The sequence below is a fragment of the Anolis carolinensis genome, unplaced genomic scaffold (genome assembly GCF_035594765.1).
Source record: "Anolis carolinensis isolate JA03-04 unplaced genomic scaffold, rAnoCar3.1.pri scaffold_7, whole genome shotgun sequence".
Lineage (NCBI taxonomy): Eukaryota > Metazoa > Chordata > Lepidosauria > Squamata > Dactyloidae > Anolis > Anolis carolinensis.
The window spans coordinates 16,613,167-16,632,541 of NW_026943818.1; the positions used below are offsets into that span (position 1 = coordinate 16,613,167).

The window sequence follows — 19,375 nt, forward strand, 5'->3', positions numbered from 1 at the left end:
CAGAAAAGAAAGGTCCTGGAAGGTTTGAAAGAAAAGAAACGGAGGAGAACGAGAGGGAAAAGGAAGGGTCCGGCTCCTCTCTGGAGCAGCAACCCGCCGTCTGAGCCGCCAAACAGAAAACAGACCCCAAAAATGGGGCCTGGCGCTTCCTGTGTGAGATTTCCATTTCCTCGGCCAAGAAACGAAGAAGCAAAAAAAGTGGCAGCGAGAAAAAAAGGGAGAGGAGGATGAGAAACAGGTCGGATATCCTGTTTGTTTAAATTGATTTCTTCTCCTTTTTTTCCTCCTTTCCTCCAGAGGTTTCCCTCTCACGGAGACTTGGCATCGATGGAGGGACGAAGGGGGCTTCACGGGGCAGGGAAAGGGGTCCAGGGAGAGGCCCACGGGGAGGGAGAGGATGTGCTTGGAAGGGGCCCAATGGGGTGAGGCGTCCTGGCCCGTGGGGGGATAAGAAGCAGGATGTAAACAGAGCGATAAGAGCTGGCACTCGGCTGCGGGTCTGGGATGCCAACTGACCCCCTGGGGGGTCATGGAGTTGAGCGGAAGAGCCATTGGGGGGCCAGGGCATGCACGGGGCAAAGGAGATGAGGAGATGGCTTCTTTCTCAGGCAGATAAACAGCTTCCAGCTTCGCTCTCACAGAACCTCCTCTCACACCAAACTTATACAGGAGCTTCACACAAGAGGCCTTCAACCTGGGGTTTCTCTCAGTGAAGCTTCTCGCACTGAAGCTTCTCTCACACTGGAGCCTTCTCACACTGAGGCCTCCCCCACACTGAGGCCTTCTCATACTGAGGTTTCCTCACACTGAGGCCTCCCCTACACTGAGGCCTTCTCATACTGAGGTCTTCTCATACTGAGGCCTTCTCACACTGAGGCCTTCTCACACTGAGGCCTCCTCCACACTGAGGCCTTCTCATACTGAGGCCTTCTCACACTGAGGCCTTCTCATACTGAGACCTTCTCACACTGAGGCCTTGTGGAAATACACAAGCCTTCCGAAAGGCCTTTAAGCGGCCCATCCGACCACTGCTTAAAGGCCTCCAAAGGAGAGTCCATCCTCCTCCAAAGGTAGTCCACAACCCACTAGACTTGGAAGTGGGGATCCCATTCTGCCAAATAGCAACACACACAACTAAAGCTCTCCCAACAGACATCCAGGAGCAATGCGTCTAATACATTTCACCTTGGAAAAAAAAGAAGGGAGGGAAATAACCGTAAGGGACGTACTCCGGAGGCAGCTCCAGGGAGTTGGGCGGCGGGTTCCAGGTGTCCGAGTGTCCGAGCATCCAGTCCGACCAGACCTTGACGCTGGGCAGCAGCTCCTTCAGGTCTGGAGGCAGGGAGGAGACTTTGATGTCGTCGTCGTTGTCCTCGGAGGAGCCCCCCGGAGACGGACTCCCTGCGGAGAGGCAGAAAGAATGGAGAACAGACTCAGGTGGTAGGATATCTCAGAAGTATTACAAATTAACTAGGTATTTTTAATTACAAAAATGTGAACCAAGCACTGAAAGGGTTAAAATAGGTGCAATGACTCAACAAAGGCTGCAGTTCAATATAAAGCCGGTGTGCCTGTAGCTTAGAAGGCCTCAGTGTGAGAAGGCTCCAGTGTGAGAAGGCCTCGTGTGTCAAACTACTGTGTGAAGCTCCTCTGTAAGTTTGGTGTGAGAGGAGGCTCTGTGAGAGCGAAGCTAGAAGCTGTTTATCTGCATGAGAAAGAAGCCCAGCGTGGAAGCAAAGGAGAAAGTATAAAGAACTTTATTTGTGTTATGGAAATGTGTGTTTTTGTAAATAGTGCAACCATATTATTTTGCTACAAAGAAAAGCCTCCAAAGGAAGAGATAACATTGGTCTGTGTGTTTTTGCTCTTTTTATCAATTTTGGCCACCGGTGCTGGGTGACGCTGCTGCTAATAAGTTACTCTGCTACCTATCTCTCTACCTACCTACCTATCAGGATGCACCATAAAATTATTTTCATTGCTAATTCATAACTGTCAGTTTGCTACTGTTATGAATCATAATGTAAATATCTGATATTCAGGATGTATTTTGGCACAAATACCCAATACACCCAAATCTGAATACTGGTGGGGTTGGAGGGGGGGGGATAATTTTGTCATTTGGGAGTTGTAGTTGCTGGGATTTATAGTTCACCTACAATCAAAGAGCATTCTGAACTCCACTAACAATGGAATTGAACCAAACTTGGTACAAAAAATCCCATGACCAACAGAAAGAGTTTGGTGGGCATTGACAGTGAGTTTTATAATAATAATAATAATAATAATAATAATAATAATAATAATAATAATAATAATAATAATAATATAACTTTATTTTTATACCCGGCCTCTATCTCCTCAAAGGGGACTCAGGGCGGCTTACATGGGGCCAAGCCCGAGTAAAAACAATAACAATATAAAACACAACAATAGACAAGAGACATGCACAATTATAAAAATGTAAACATTACCCAATTAAAATAAATGACAAAAACTAATAAAAAACATGGATTAAAACAGAGAGGTTGTGGGGTAAAGTGCACCATATAAATACTGTAAACATGAGGTGACTGATAAAATGCTGAAAATTCTCGGAAGTGCAAATTGGGATGGGAGTAGACCCTGTGTCTGTTTTGGAGTTGTAGTTTACCTACACCCAGAGAGCACTGTGGACTCAAAACAATGATGGATCTGGACCAAACTTGGCACATATATCTGATATGCCCAAATTTGGACAGTGGTGGAGTTTGGGAAAAATACACCTTGACATTTGGGAGCTGTAGTTGCTGGGATTTATAGCCCCTTGAACCCCACCAACGATAGAATTGGGCCAAACTTCCCACACAGAAGCCCCATGAGCAACAAAAAAGACTGGTGGGATATGGGTTCCTAAGACCATCAGAAATATCTGTTTTCTGGTGGTTCTTGGTGACCCCTCTGAAACCCCCCAGACATCCCAACCACCAGGTTGAGAAACACTGTCCTAGAGAAGTGGGCTTTGAATTGATTCCCTGTCGAGCGTGTTGCCCCACGGCTCTGGATGAGGCCTCCTTCTCACCTGGGGAGACGTCCCGCAGGAGGGCCGAGCAGCGCTTGACCAGCAAGGCAAACATGGAGAGCCCAAAGGCCGTGGCCTGCTCCTGGATGACCGAGCGGCAGTCCTCCGAAAGGCACTCTGTGGGGAAGAGGGAACATGAAACAAGAAGAGAGGGTGAACCCCATGATAGGATAGGAATATTTTAATAAATCAAACACAGAAATAATCCTTAGAATGTGCTCTTGAACTACCACTATTCACTTTTCCACATCATCACCCGACATTTGGATGCATTTCTGCCAACGATGAACAAGTTTTCTGAAGACGTCACGGAAGAAGTCAACACTCTGTTTCCGCAACCGGCGTCTCGCAGTCCCCATCATGCACAGATCTCCCAATAGTCAAGCAAAGCAATAATGTGACCCACACGTTCTTGTGAAATGCCGATTATGCTTGGAATTTATCTCGGAGTGATACGACGATTGTCCTGAATCAATCTGTCCACCTTGTGAAACTCGGTGGTTGCTGTCACAGGACGTCCAACTCAAGTCAGGCAAGTCAGATGTTCCCACTTCAACCTCTTTAAACTTACTCACCCAACGACGCACAGGACTCACATCAACACTATCGCCATAAACAGCTTGCATTCTCCAATGAATCGCCTTTGGGGTGACACCTTTTGCTGTCAAGAATTCAGTGACTGCACATTGCTTAAGTCGCATTGACCAACCGTCTGCGCAGGGTTTCGTACTTCGCACTTTAACAACACAACCGTTCAATGCTAAGGCTTCCTCGTCTGCGCAGGGTTTCGTACTTCGCACTTTAACAACACAACCGTTCAATGCCAAGGCTTCCCGTCTGCGCAGGGTTCCATACTTCGCACTTTAACAACACAACCGTTCAATGCTAAGGCTTCCCTGTCTGCACAGGGTTTCGTACTTCGCACTTTAACAACACAACCGTTCAATGCCAAGGCTTCCCGTCTGCGCAGGGTTCCATACTTCGCTCTTTAACAACACAACCATTCAATGCTAAGGCTTCCCGCCAAATGGAACTGTAGAGGAGAGTCTACTGAACAAGCCCAGACCTGCCGCATACCAGGACTGCCATCTGTTGAGGAGTTACGAAGGTGGAGGCATTACTTTTCATTCAACCCTCGTAGTCAATGGAAAACACGCAGCCCACTGTCATCCCAAGCCGCTGCCGGGTCTCAGGAAACGAAGGCCGGCGGCTGCCATGTGGCCGGATGTTATGCGCCTCTAATGAGCGCGATCCATCTTTCAGCAGCAACTTGTGCTGGGAAAAAAGGAGAGCGGCGGGAGCGGCAGCGGCAGCGATGGCCCTTGTTATTGTAACTGTCAAGGAGGGCTTTGGGGCAGATAATCTCCAGGAAGAGCGATAAACACACACAGAGAGCCCGTCCAGGTCCACGGGGCCAGAAGCGGCCGCAGGAAGGACGAGGCAAAGGGCACGGAAGGGAGAAAAGGCCGTGCCAACATCAACTTCTCCTCCTCCGGCCCTCGAAAAAGAAGGGTTCGGATGGGAAGAACACGGGCGACCCCGCGTCAACAAAGAAGAACTCCCATCCCTGTGTTTCCTGTTGGTTGACTCTCCATGAACTTTGTAGGGTGTTCTTAGGCAAAGGAGACTCGGAGGTACCATTTCCCGGTATTTCTTCAACGGTCTCCCCTCCGAATCCCAACCAGGGCTGACCCTGGGGGGATTCGGTACCTTTCTGGTACCTTTGTGGCTAGTTTGTAGGCACGACTTGTGGCCTCTCTACGGATTGTATAGGGTTTTCCTTAAGCAAGGGAGATACCGCACACACACCTATCTATACATAGAACTTCATTTTGTTAGGTTCGGCCCATCTCTCTAGTCAAACATTTTAAGCCGAGGGCCGGTCCACAATCCTTCAGACTGTTGAGGGGCCGGATTATCATTTGAAAAAAATACAAAGAAATTCCGATGCACACTGCATATGTCTTATTTGTAGTGCAAAAACAACAACAACAAGAACAATGAAAGAACAATACAATACTTAAAAATAAAAACAATTTTTTCCAACATACATTTATCAGGATTTCAATGGGGAGTGTGGTCCTGCTTCTGGCCAATGAGATAGTCAAGTTAATTAGGGTGGTTGTTGTTGTTGTTGTTGTTGTGTGCCTTCAAGTCATTTCAGACTTTGGGTGAGCCCAAGTCTAAAATGTATTTATTTATTTACTGCATTTATTTACTACATTTGTATCACACCCTTCTCACCCCAAAGGGGACTAAGAGTGGCTTACAAATTATATGTACATACAATATATTATATTATTAGCATAGCACAATATTAGCATTATATATTACTACTAGCTGTGTCCGGCCACACATTGCTGTGGCGAAGTGGTGGTGGTATGGGTTAAAATTGTTTTGTAATTTTTATTTGACGTTATTTGCATTTTTTTATTAATTTTATTGTAAGTTATATTTTTATTTATTATATTTTATTATTTTCTTGTATTATTTTTAGTTATTTTCTGTTATTATAGTATTTTATTGTATCAATTATTTTAGTGTTTTTTATTATTTTTGATTGGGTTTCTAGGAGACCAAGTTGGAGGAGCTTAGCCTTCTAACTGGCAGCAATTGGATAAAAGCAATTATTCCTCTCTCTCTAATTAGGACTTTATTTTTCTTTTCGTTTTGTCGTATCAACCTAGAGGCGTGGATGATGGGTTGTGTTGTCAAATTTCGAGGTTGGGGGGCCTGTAGTTTTGTTTTGTGGGTCGCCGTGATGCCATCACTCTTTTATATATATAGATATTGAACTATATCACTATACTGTAATATTATTAGTAATATTATATGTAATATAGAATATATAATTAATCTTATTATATGGTATTATTATTAGTGTTATATTGTATTACATTATAATATTATGATCAATATTATACGATATATTATATTATAAAACTGAGGGCGGGGGCCAGGTAAATGACCTCGGAGGGCCTCATCCAGCCCCTGGGCCTTAGTTTGGGGAGCCCTGGTCTAAGTCGTTGATAAAGATGTCAAAGAGAACCGGGCCCAGGATGGAGCCCTGCTGATGGCACTCCACTCGTGACTTCTTTCCAAGATGCAGATGGAGGGTCCCCCACAGGAAGGGAATCTCCCCCAAGAGCTTGAGGCAGGATGAAGGGCAGACAGTCCTGGCGTGCAGCTGGCAAGGCCAAAGGTGGCCATAGCTGGCCGGTGAGTCCTTCCTGGCCGGCTGACCCCCACCTGGAAGAAGCCAAGAGCCTCTCCTCCGCTGGCTCTTCCCTTCTCTGGGTCCAGAGGCTGCTCTTGGGAGTTCTTGCCTCGTGAGTCACCTCCAGCCAGACAGGCCTGGCACCCCCAAAGCAGCACGTCCGTCCCGCCAGGCCTCTCTCTTGCTGCAGGAAGTGGGCAAAAGGGGAGAAGGACAAGGCGGCAGGGAGGACGGGGGGGGGGGGGGGGGTTAGTCATCCCTCCCTCCCCCTTTCCATGCCAGACCCACGGCCAGGGGAAGGGACATCAGGAAAGAAGGGGGGAGAGAAGGAGGAGAAGAAGAGGAAGGAAGGACATCAAGAAGGAAGGAAGGAAAGAAGGAAGAGAGGGGAAGAGGAAGGGGAAGGGGAAGGAAGGAAGGAAGGAGGAAGGAAGGAAGGAAGGAAGGAAGGAAGGAAGGAAGGAAGGAAGGAAGGGAGGGAGGGAGGGAGGGAGGGAGGGGAAGGAAGGACAGGAAAGAAAGAAAGAAAGGGAGGGAGGGAGGGGAAGGAAGGACAGGAAAGAAAGGAAGGAAGGAAGGAAGGAAGAAGGAAGGAAGGAAGGAAGGAAGGAAGGGAAGGGAAGGGAAGGGAAGGGAAGGGAAGGGAAGGAAGGAAGAAAGGGAGGGAGGGAGGGAGGGGAAGGAAGGAAGAAAGGGAGGGAGGGGAAGGAAGGACAGGAAAGAAAGAAAGAGAAAGAAAGAAAGAAAGAAAGAAAGAAAGAAAGAAAGAAAGAAAGAAAGGAAGGGAGGGAGGGGTTGCATTGGGATTACATTGAGATTGCCTTTGGATTTGCATTGGGATTGGCATTGGGGCTGCATTGAAATTTGCATTGGGATTTGCATTGGGATTGCATAGGGGTTGCATTGTGATTTGCATTGGGATTGCATTGGGACTGTATTGGGATTTGCATCGGCATTTGAATTGGGATTGCATTGCGATTGCACTGGGATTGCATTGGGATTTGCACTGGGATTTGCATTGGGATTGCATTGGGACTGTATTGGGACTGCATTGGGATTTGCATTGGGATTTCATTGGGATTGCATGGATCTTGTACAGTTGCCATGTCTTTAAAGCATATATTTTGCAGATAACACATAGATAATAATAATAGTAGTAGTAGTAGTAGTTATAATGTATTTTAATAGTTTTAACTGTTTTATGTACTGTTTTATATTGATGTGTATGGACATTGAATTGTTGCTGTTGTTGTAAGCTGTCCTGAGTCCCTTCGGGTGAGAAGGGCGGGATATAAATGTGAGAAATAAATAAAATAAATAAATTATGAGGAAGGCAAAGGCAAACCATTCCAATCTCATGGGAAAAAGCAGGAACGAAGGAAAAGCCCCTTTATGTTGGATAACCGGAACTCGACTGGACCCAAGAGGAGGACCTTGTCATCTCGGAACATGGAAGGTGGACCTATAGATTTGCATCAGGAGAGAATCTCGTAATCTTGGATCCACGAGATCCCCCTGCCCTTCATCCCTGGCTCCTTTTTCGGAGGGCTGACGTCGCCCTTCTCCAGGAAGCAGCTGCGGAGTTAAGGCATCCCTCCTGACATCATAAAAAAGGGGGGGGGGGAAGAGGAAGGGGGTCCAGAGTTTACAGGGGAAAGTATTAAAAATTAATGGCCCCTTCCCAGCCGGTGCCGCGGGAGGTGCACAGGAAGCCGCGCCATTTGCTCGCTTGCTCGTTCTGTCCGTCCACCGCGCAGCAGCCGCAACACACAAACAACACTTCGGCCTGGAAAAAAAACAACAACCCAAAAGGCCGACCAAAATTATATTTTCCTGGAAGTTATCAGCGGGAAGCTCAACCCAGTTTATATAGATACTAGCTGTGCCCGGCCACGCGTTGCTGTGGCGAAGTATGGTGGTATGGGAAATAAAGTATAGGAATTGGTGGTAGTTAAGGTCAAGGGTAAAGGTGTGGAGTCCAGATAATCTAGTTAAAGCAGATAATGTAAGATTATATGGGTTATATAGCTGTGTGGAAGGGCCTTGAGTCTACACTGCCGTCTAATCCAGTTAAAATCTGATAATCTGTATTTTATAGGCAGTGTGGAAGAGGCCTAACTGAGGCCTAACTGTGCTTGTCCCCTGGGTGAGTGGGTTGCTAGGAGACCAAGTGGGCGGAGCTTAGCCTTCTAACTGGCAGCAATTGGATAAAAAACAATTATTCCTCTCTCTCTAATTAGGACTTTATTTTTCTTTTCTTTTTGTTGTATCAACCTAGAGGCGTGGATGATGGGTTGTGTTGTCAATTTTCGAGGTTGTGGGGTGTTTAGTTTTGTTGTTTTGTGGGTCGCCGTGATGCCATCACTCATTTATATATATAGATTCCAAAGACTAGCCAGTCCATTCCAAATTACAGATAGCCTAATGACAGAGAGAAGTCGCATTCTCTCAACTTCAAAGAAAGGCCATGGCAAAGGCTCCTCCCCAAAACACAGTAGAGTCTCACTTATCCAAGCTAAATGGGCCGGCAGAACCTTGCTTGACTAGTGCAGAGCTTTGGCCTAGAGTGCTACCAGTATGTAGATGATACCCAGCTACTCTTGCGTCTCGAACCTGGGACAACCACGATTCCTGAGAACTTTAAGCTGTGTTTGGAAGCAGTGATGAGTTGGCTGCGAGCGAGTAGACTAAAAGTGAATCCCGCAAAAACTAAGATACTCTGGCCCGACCAGCCACCAGAGTTAACCCAGTCATTGCCTGACTTTGATGGGGAAGTTCTGGTTCCGTCTGCTACTGTTAAAAGCCTTGGGGTTGTGTTGGACTCATCGCTGACAATGGAGGCCCAGATCACTGCCATAAGTAAGCAGGCCTTTTTTCATCTTCGTCAGGCAAGGAAATTGGCATCCTACCTTTCGACAGAAGCATTGGCAACGGTAATCCATGCAGCAGTCACCACTAGGTTGGATTATTGTAACGCCTTATACACCGGGCTTCCAAAGACAAAAACCCAGAAGATCCGAATGGTCCAAAATGCGGCAGCCAGGCTGCTAGCGGGATCATCTATAACAGGGGTCCTCAAACTTTTTAAGCCGAGGGCTGATTCACGGTCCCTCAGATTGTTGAGGGACCAGATTATCATTTGAAAATAAAATACAAACAAATTCCAATGCACACTGCACATGTCTTATTTGTAGTGCAACAACAACAACAACAACAACAACAAGAACAATGAAAGAACAATACATTATTTAAAAATAAAAACAATTTTAACCAACATACATTGATCAGGATTTCAATGGTAAGTGTGGTCTTGCTTCTGGCCAATGAGATAGTCAAGTTAATTAGGGTTGTTGTTGTTGTTGTTGTTGTTGTTGTTGTTGTTGTTGTGTGCCTTCAAGTCATTTCAGACTTTGGGCGAGCCTAAGTCTAAAATTTATTTATTTATTATTCATTTATTTACTACATTTATTTACTACATTTGTATCACACCCGTCTCACCCCAAAGGGGACTCAGAGTGGCTTACAAATTATATGTACATACAATATATTATATTATTAGCATAGCACAATATTAGCATTATATATTACTATACTGAACTATACCACTATACTGTAATATTATTAGTAATATTATATGTAATATAGAATATATAATTAATCTTATTATATGGTATTATTATTAGTGTTATATTGTATTACATTATAATATTATTATCAATATTATATGTATATACAATATATTATATTATAAAACTGAGGGCGGGGGCCAGGTAAATGACCTCGGAGGGCTGCATCCGGCCCCCGGGCCTTAGTTTGGGGACCCCTGATCTATAAGATACCATATTACACCGATTCTGAAACAACTGCATTGGCTACCAATAGAACATCGGATCTCTTACAAGATACTGATCCTGACATTTAGAGCTCGAAATGGCCAAGGACCATTATATCTTAGGGACCGCCTCATTCCTTTTATTCATCAGTGGTCACCTCGATCCTCCCAGGAAACCCTCCTATACGTACCAGGCCCTAGGGAGGTACACCTGGAAGCCACAAGGCATAGAGCCTTTTCAACCTGTGCTCCAATTCTGTGGAACTCACTGCCTCCATATGTTAGAGCAATGTCGGAGTTGCGACCTTTTGTAAAGGCACTCAAGACTTGGCTGTTTGGTTGTGCATTTAAGTAAATCAGATCTAATTTGCCAAATAGTCACTGTTGAATGTTTTTATGTTGAATGTTTTTATATTGTGGAATGATATTTTAAATTGTAAGTCGCTCTGAGCACTCTGGTGGAGAGCGACTAATTAAGAAATAAAGTGAAGTGAAGTGAAGTGAAAAGCAAATATCTTGGGTAATAAGGAGGGATTAAGAAAAGCCTATTAAACATCAAATTAGGTTATGGTTTTACAAATTAAGCACCAAAACATCATGTTATACAATAATTTTGACAGAAAAAGTAGTTCAATACGCAGTAATGTTATGTTGTAATTACTGTATTTACGAATTTAGCACCAAAATATCATGATATATTGAAAACATAGGCAGCCCCATATAGAACGCATTGCAGTAGTCTATTCAGGATGTAACAAGAGCGTGGACCACCCTGGCCAAGTCTGACTTCCCAAGATACGGGTGCAAGTGGCGCACAAGTTTCCAAACAGAGAAAGATCGATCTTGGACCCAGTTTTCAAATGTGAGCCGAGCAGAGCTAGGATCTGGATCGATGCAGAACAGACCAAAGAAATACAAAACGCAAGAGACAAAGGGAAGTACGGCGGAAGCACCAACTGGAAATACAAGCCGTTTCATAGTCCTTTTAAAATTATATTTTGGGAAGAACCGTTTCGGATCGGCTTGGTTGTGTATATATGAGGTCTATAAAAAAGACGAGGTTTGCCCCATTTGCAGCCCTTCATATTTCAGAGAAATGGAGGCAATTCGACGTCTCTCTCTCCGGTTTCAACTTTTGACCGTTCGCTCTGAATATATATATATATATATATATATATATATATATATATATATATGTGGGGTTTTTTTTGTCCGTTTCACGCCAGTTTCATGTCTGTGTTTGGAAACGCTGGAAGAAAAAGCAGCCCCATGTTGCAGGGTTTAACTGCGCTGGAAAAGGTGCCAGCAGAAGTTTCAAAGGAAGGGAAGTGTATCACTGTTTCCTTTCAAAAAATGCCTCTTTTTTTCTCGTCCTCCTCCTTTTCCAATGGGATCCATCAAGAGAAGAAGAAAAAGAAAAGGCTGGAACTAACTAAAACATTATTAAAAACTGTTACGGAGAAAAGGAAGGAGAGAGAGAGAGACAGAGAGATGGAAAAAATAGATAGACGAGAAAAGAAAGGGATGGAGAGAAAAGAGTGGCCTTTTGGGGCGGGGGCTTATGGGCATCCACAGAGCAAAAGGGTTGAGATTGAGGCTCTTATGGCTTAGAAGGGACCTCCAAAGGACTTCTAGTCTGACCCGTTGGAAGACAATAAAGCACATGCTTTATTGTCAAAAGGCTTCCAAAGCCTTAGAAGGGTCATCTAGCCTGACCCTCCGTCGTTTCAAAAGGCCTTATATTTAGCAATTCATCAAAACCTCTACTAGGTCTTATTTTCGGGGAAACAGGGTATAAGGCAGATGTCTCCAAACTTTTTAAACTGGGGACCAGTTCACGATCCCTCAGACCGTTGGAGGGCCAGACTATAGTTGGCCACCAAGCAATAATAATAATAATAATAATAATAATAATAATAATAATAATAATGAGTTGGAAGATACTCCTTGCGCCATTTAGTCCAACCCCCTTCTGCCTTTGCGCACCAAAAGCACAAGCAAAGCACCTCTGACAGATGGCCTCTAGCCTCAATGTTAATAATAGTAATAACAATAACAACAACAAAAATACCACCTGCCAGCTGCAGAAGGCCACCTTACTGGGATCTGCATGCATTATTCGCCGATACATCACACAGTCCTAGACACTTGGAGAGTGTTGCCTCCATTGAGCTTATTATTATTATTATTATTATTATTATTATTATTATTATTATTATTATTATTATTATTTGTAGGCCGCCCTGAATCCCCTTCGGGGTGAGAAGGGTGGGATATAAATGTTGCTAATAAATAAATGAATGAATAGGGGGTTGATGGAAAGTGCAGTCCCAAGTCCCGGCTCCGTGGTGTTTCTACAAGGTCTAGATGGCCTCCGGGGCTCCCGTTGGGCTCCCGTCATGTACCGAGGCCCATTTTGCTTTGGCCAGAAACGGAGATGGGCTGGGATGCCAAGACGGGGTTCTCTGTGGCTTCTCCTTGGATTTCTTGGGGCTGCGGCACATATGTTCCCGGGACGAAGAAGGGAAAAATAAACAGACAGACGGAAGAATGAGGCTTCCCTGCCAACTCCAATCGAGAGAGAGGCGTTTGGGTTGAGAGGCTTATCAAGCTGAGAAAGAGCAGAGTTCTTGGAAGAAGGACAGCCTTCCCTTTCTTCTGATGCCAGCCTCAAGGACGGGCAGCAAAGCGGCCAGGCCAAGCAGAGTGTGCAATACAGATAGATAGATAGATATACAGACACACACATATAATATTCAGAATGGAAATGGGAAGGGCACCCAGATCATGACGCTTTTCTCAAAACGACTCCATGACATGCTGGTTCAAATCCGGGGAGCAGGCTGAGCTCCCACTGTTAGCCCCAGCTTCTGCCAACCTAAACATGCAAATGTGAGTAGATCGATAGGTACTGCTCCAGCGGGAAGGTAACGGCGCTTCGTTGCAACCTGGCTCGCGGACCCTTTCCTCCTAGATTTTCTGTTTTTCCCCCCACCACAGGCATCCCAGTGTTTCTGATTCTCTCCATTAGTGCGACCCTGCCCACTGCCTCTCCCATAACCCTTTCCTATTCTTTTCTATGGCACACAGCAGACAGAGGAATTGATCAGCAACTGAATGTACTAAAGAGGTACTTGAATACTATTGAACAGCCTTACAGCCTCAAAGCCTAGCTGCTTCATACCTAGGGAATTCCATTGTTGGCCAACTTTAATACCACTGAATAGCCTTGCAGCTTCAAAGCCTGGCTGCTTCATACCTAGGGGACTCCATTGTTGGCCAACTTGAGTATCATTGAATAGCCTTGCAGCTTCAAAGCCTGGCTGCTTCATACCTAGGGAATTCCATTGTTGGCCAACTTTAATACCACTGAATACCCTTGCAGCTTCAAAGCCTGGCTGCTTCATACCTAGGGGACTCCATTGTTGGCCAACTTGAATATCATTGAATACCCTTGCAGCTTCAAAGCCTGGCTGCTTCATACCTAGGGGACTCCATTGTTGGCCAATTTGAATATCATTGAATAGCCTTGCAGCTTCAAAGCCTGGCTGCTTCATACCTAGGAGACTACATTGTTGGCCAACTTGAATATCATTGAATAGCCTTGCAGCTTCAAAGCCTGGCTGCTTCATACCCAGGGGAATTATTTCTAGGCCACCTTGAATGCCACAAAGGACTGCGCCACAGCAGCGCGTGGCCGGACACAGCCAAAAACAATACATATAATAAAATAAAACAAATAAAAATAAAAACAACATATATGAGAGAAATAATTATACGTATAAAGCAGCCCCAAACCTGGCTGATAAAGGGAAAGCCAGGGAGACGCGAACAATTGAAAACTACCTAAAAAGCTCAGGGAGAGCGAGGTTTATTTTATTAGCCCTTAATAAATATCTTGCAGATTTCCTGCAGGAAATACACCCGCGATCACATGGAGGGAATAGTTTGATACTGATGTCAACGGCGTCGACATATGAAATCTATTAGAAGGAGGGGAGAGAAAGAGAGAAAGCCGCAGCAGCAGCAGCAGCGGCAGCGGCAGAAGGGCAATGATGGGAGAGGAAAGGAGCGAATGCGAGTCCCGTCCAAATTCTTGCAGAGGTAAAAAAGTCAGCCAAAAGAGAGAGAGAGAGAAAAAAAATATGGAGAGAAAGAGAGAAAGAAATAACCCACATCCTGCTTGGGCCTGCCAGCAATCTAAAGTGCCCAGAGATTAATTCGATGTCTGGCTCGGAAAAAAAAGGGGGACTTTAAAGCAAAAGGGGGGGGATATTATATGTATGTGTGTATGTATGTATATATATATATATATATGAGGCTGGAACGAAGCCGCCGGTTCGATGCAGACGGCTATAAACCCCGACAGACATAAGGTTCAGCAGCAGCTGCAGAGCGTCTTGGCAATGAATATATATATATATATATATATATATATATCCTCGAAAATGTGTGTTTTTTAAGAAAAGGCCCTATTTGGGAGATTGCCTTCTCGCATCGGGACAGTCTTGGAAAAGCTGCCCTACAGATACATGCATAAGTCATAGGATTGGAAGGGGTCCCTCAAAGGCCATCCAGCACAACCCCATCAAAGCCCTCCCCACAGATGGCCCTTGATAGAGCCAAAGGAATCAAATCAAGGATGAAAATCCTGGAGTCGAAAGGGCAGCCCATTCAAAGGACACAATCAAAGCCCTCCCGACAGACAGCCATCCAGCCCTTCAAACGCTCATACGGTTGGAAGGGATTCTCCAAAGGTCATCCAGACCAACCCCTTTTCTGCCACAAAGGAGGACACAATCCGATCCTTCTCGACAGATGGCCATCCAGCCTCTCAAACGCTCATATGGTTGGAAGGGATTCTCCAAAGGTCATCCAGACCAACCCAATTTCTGCCACAAAGGACACAATTAGATCCCGCTTGACAGATGGCCATCCACCCTCTCAAACGCTCATATGGTTGGAAGGGATTCTCCAAAGGTCATCCAGACCAACCCCATTTCTGCCACAAAGGACACAATTAGATCCCGCTTGACAGATGGCCATCCACCCTCTCAAACGCTCATATGTTTGGAAGGGATTCTCCAAAGGTCATCCAGACCAACCCCATTTCTGTCACAAAGGACACAATCCAATCCTTCTCGACAGAGGGCCACAACGCTCATACAGTTGGAAGGGATTCTCCAAAGTCATCCAGACGAACCACATTTCTACCACAAAGGAGGGCACAATCCAATCCCTCTCAGCAGATGGCCAGACTCATACCATTGGAAGAAATCCCCAAAAGTCATCCAACCAATTTCTTCCATAAAGGACGGTACAATAAATCAATCAATCAATCATAGAATCCTGAAGTTGGAAGGGATGCCCTAAAGGTCATCCGGCCCAACGTCCTTCGGTCATAAAGGAAGGCACCATCCAAGCCGTCCCAACAGAGGGCCTTTCGTGCTTACAAACCCCCAGAAAAGGCCTGTGGTCGCGTCGGACTACATATCCCATCATCCCTTGTAATAAGGGGAGGGAAAAAAAGAGGAGGATGGGTCCCAGAGGTGGCCCACGAACATCCCGTAGCAATTCAGCCCCGAAACCAATAATCCAATAATAGGGCAAAGCAGAACAGTGTGTCAGAGATGGGTTTGATTCCAGAAATCATAAAACAAATTACGAGGGAGGGAGGGAGCGAGGATGGGGATAAATTGGGCGCAGATGGGAGGGGAGCGCAGCAGGCCGCAAGGAAAGGGCTTCCATCACTTCGGATCCCCTTTCTCAAAATAATAATACCATCTCTTTATATATATATACACACACACACACACACACACACACACACACACATACATACACGGTGTGCTCGGCCACACGTTGCTGTGGCAAAATGTGGTGGTATGGGAAATAAAGTATTGAGGAATTAGTGGTAGGTAGTATATGTTATTTCCTTGTTCTGTTTTATTATAACACAGTCATTTTATATCTATATATATAAAAGAGTGATGGCATCACGGCAGGGGACAAAACAACAAAAGTAAACACCCCACAACCTTGAAAATTGACAGCACAACCCCCTCATCCATGCCTTTAGGTTGATACAACAAGAAGAAAAGAAAAATAAAGTCCTAATTAGAGGTAGAGGAATAATTGTTTTTATCCAACTGCTGCCAGTTAGAAGGCTAAGCTTCACCCACTTGGTCTCCTAGCAACCCACTCAGCCCAGGGGACCCTTTACCTTAACTACCACCAATTCCTCAATACTTTATTTCCCTTACCACCATACTTCACCACAGCAACGCGTTGCCAGGCACAGCTAGTATATTATATTTAGAATCTTGTATTATCTGCTTAGAACTGGATTATGTGAGGCCCCTTCTACACAACTGTATAAAATCCCCACTGAACTGGATTACATGGCCGTGTGGACTCAAGATAATCCAGTTCAAAGCAGACACTGTGAATTATCTTCCTTGGCAATCTGGGTTATATAACTGTGTGGAAGGGCCTAAGTGAATCTGCATTTTATAAGCAGTGTGGAAAAGGCTTAAGTGAACCCTCAACCATTGTGGATGAGGGGGTTACTAGGACACAAATTGAGCGGGGCCTACCTTTCTGACTGGCAGCCGGGGAGAATGGCTTTTCCTCGTATTCTGTAATTTGGACTTTATTTTTTAAAAGTTTTTTAAAATTGAAAGACATAGATTGGGTGGCTATGTCTTTGGTGGCCAAATTTGGTGTGATTTGGTTCAGTGGTTTTGTTGTTTCCTCCATGGGAACAATGCACATTACATTTTTATATACAGTAGAGTCTCACTTATCCAAGCTAAATGGGCCGGCAGAAGCTTGGATAAGCGAATATCTTGGATAATAAAAAGGGATTAAGGAAAAGCCTATTAAACATCAAATTAGGTTATGATTTTACAAATTAAGCACCAAAACATCATGTTAGACAACAAATTGGACAGAAAAAGTAGTTCAATACACAGTAATGTTATGTTGTAATTACTGTATTTATGAATTTAGCACCAAAATATCACGATATATTGAAAACATTGACTACAAAAATGGCTTGGATAATCCAGAGACTTGGATAAGCGAGGCTTGGATTAGAGAGACTCTACTGTATAAACTAGCTGTGCCCGGCCACGCGTTGCTGTGGCGAAGTATGAGGCCTCTTCTACACAGCTGGATAAAATGCACACTGAAGTGGATTATATGGCAGTGTGGAGTCAAGATAATCCAGTTCAAAGCAGATAATGTAAGATTATAAATGGGTTATACAGCTGTGTGGAAGGGCCTTGAGTCTACACTGCCATATAATCCAGTTCAAATCAGATAATCTGTATTTTATAGGCAGTGTGGAAGAGGCCTAAGTGAGGCCTAACTCTGCCTGTCCCCTGGGCTGAGTGGGTTGCTAGGACACCAAGTGGGAGGAGCTTAGCCTTCTAACTGGCAGCAATTGGATAAAAACAATTATTCATCTCCCTCTAATGTTTACTTTTCTTTGTTGTTGTTGTTGTATGAACGCAGAGGCATGGATGAGGGGTTGTGCTGCCAAGTTTAGTGTTTCTGGGATGTGTAGTTTTGTTGTTTTGTCCTAGGCTGAAATTTCATTACCCTTTTATATATATAGATACGTCCCATTCTCTGTATGTCTGCAGTGCAGAGGGCCACTCTACCTTTGGGCTGGGCGTTGTGGACGGCGAACATGTTGATGGCCATGAGCTGGAGCAGGCGGGGGCTGCCCAAGGGGGGAGGGCTGTGCCCAAGAAGGGCCTGGAACTGGCGCAGGACCTCCGACGCCACCGATGGGAAGGACTCCATACTGGAAGAGGAAGGATAGCAGTCAGCCCTGCGGCGGGAGGGGTCCCCAAAGGCCATCCAGTCCAACCCCACTTGCAGCCATGCAGGAAGACACCTTCCGACCCCTCCCAACAAAGGTCCACCCAGACCCTGCGTATCGAATCATAGAATCCTAGACCTGGAAGGGACCCCAAGAGGCCACTCAGTCCAACCCTCCTCCTGCTAGGAAGGAAGGCACCATCTAACCCCTCCTGACAGATGGCCATCCAACCTAATAGACATCATGACGAATTAGGGCTAAAGAATCCTATAGAGTTGGATTAACCCTTATTATTGTTATTGATAAAAAGACAAAGTATGACACAACAAACGAGATGTATATGGTGGATTTCGTATCACAAAATCACAAGTCGAACTCTTCCCAAGCATTTATTATTACAGTAGAGTCTCACTTATCCAACACTCGCTTATCCAACGTTCTGGATTATCCAACGCACTTTTGTAGTCAATGTTTTCAATACATCATCATATTTTGGTGCTAAATTCGTAAATATAGTAATTACTACATAGCATTACTGTGTACTGAACTACCTTTTCTGTCAAATTTGTTGTATAACATGATGTTTTGGTGCTTAATTTGTAAAATCATAACCTAATTTGATGTTTAATAGGCTTTTCCTTAATGCCTCCTTATTATCCAACATATTTGCTTATCCAACGTTCTGCCGGCCCGTTTATGTTGGATAAGTGAGACTCTACTGTATTATTATTATTATCCCTTTTTTAATATTTATTTTAATTCAAATATACATACATTTGCGAGTGTTTGTTGCATACAGTGCAATACTTTTCATCTATTAGTCTTTCATAATCATTTCTCAGATAATATATATTCAATAAGGGGTCACAGTCTTCTATTTGAATATTACCTATATAGATATATGCAGTATTTGAAGGGCATATCCCGACATAGATATTTGCATCATTTTAATGTTTTAATGATTTATATAGGGTTTTAATGTCACGTTTTATATTGTATTTGATGGCCTGGCTTTTGTGTATTTGTTTGTTTGTCTTGCATGCAAAAGACCTATGGTCTAAGCATTAAATAAATTTGATATTTGATTTGATTTGATATTATAGGCTCCAAATTAATATCCATTTCCTCCTTGCCTTCAGCTGCAAGGTTGTTCCACCATGGCAACGTATTTTAAAAGTGGTGTTAGGCTCCGCGCACAGTTACAAGATCCTCTGGGTAATGTAGTTTCAGTTCCCTGGGGGCTTCTGCACATGCGCGGTAAGCAATTGGGGGTTTTTCTGTTATTTGGACTTTATTTCTCTAGGTTTTTTTGATTGAAAGACATAGATTGGATGACTATGTTTTTTGTGGCCAAATTTGGTGCCATTTGGTTTAGTAGTTTTGTTGTTTACTCCATGGGAAAAAATGCACACTACATTTTTATATATATAGACT

The 19,375-nt window shown here is 44.3% G+C and overlaps 1 protein-coding gene across 2 annotated transcripts in view; it reads right to left on the reverse strand.

Moving 5' to 3' along the window:
* The window catches only part of smg6 (SMG6 nonsense mediated mRNA decay factor), a 79,939-nt gene that overhangs the window by 39,862 nt on the left and 20,702 nt on the right, over positions 1 to 19,375 (reverse strand). For both annotated transcript variants that reach the window (XM_062958872.1, XM_062958871.1), the window contains exons 10-12: positions 17,778 to 17,923; positions 3,062 to 3,178; positions 1,230 to 1,401 (exon numbers count right to left, since the gene is read on the reverse strand). In XM_062958872.1, coding sequence (XP_062814942.1) covers positions 1,230 to 1,401; positions 3,062 to 3,178; positions 17,778 to 17,923 — 435 coding nt within the window. The remainder of the gene's footprint in view (positions 1 to 1,229; positions 1,402 to 3,061; positions 3,179 to 17,777; positions 17,924 to 19,375) is intronic.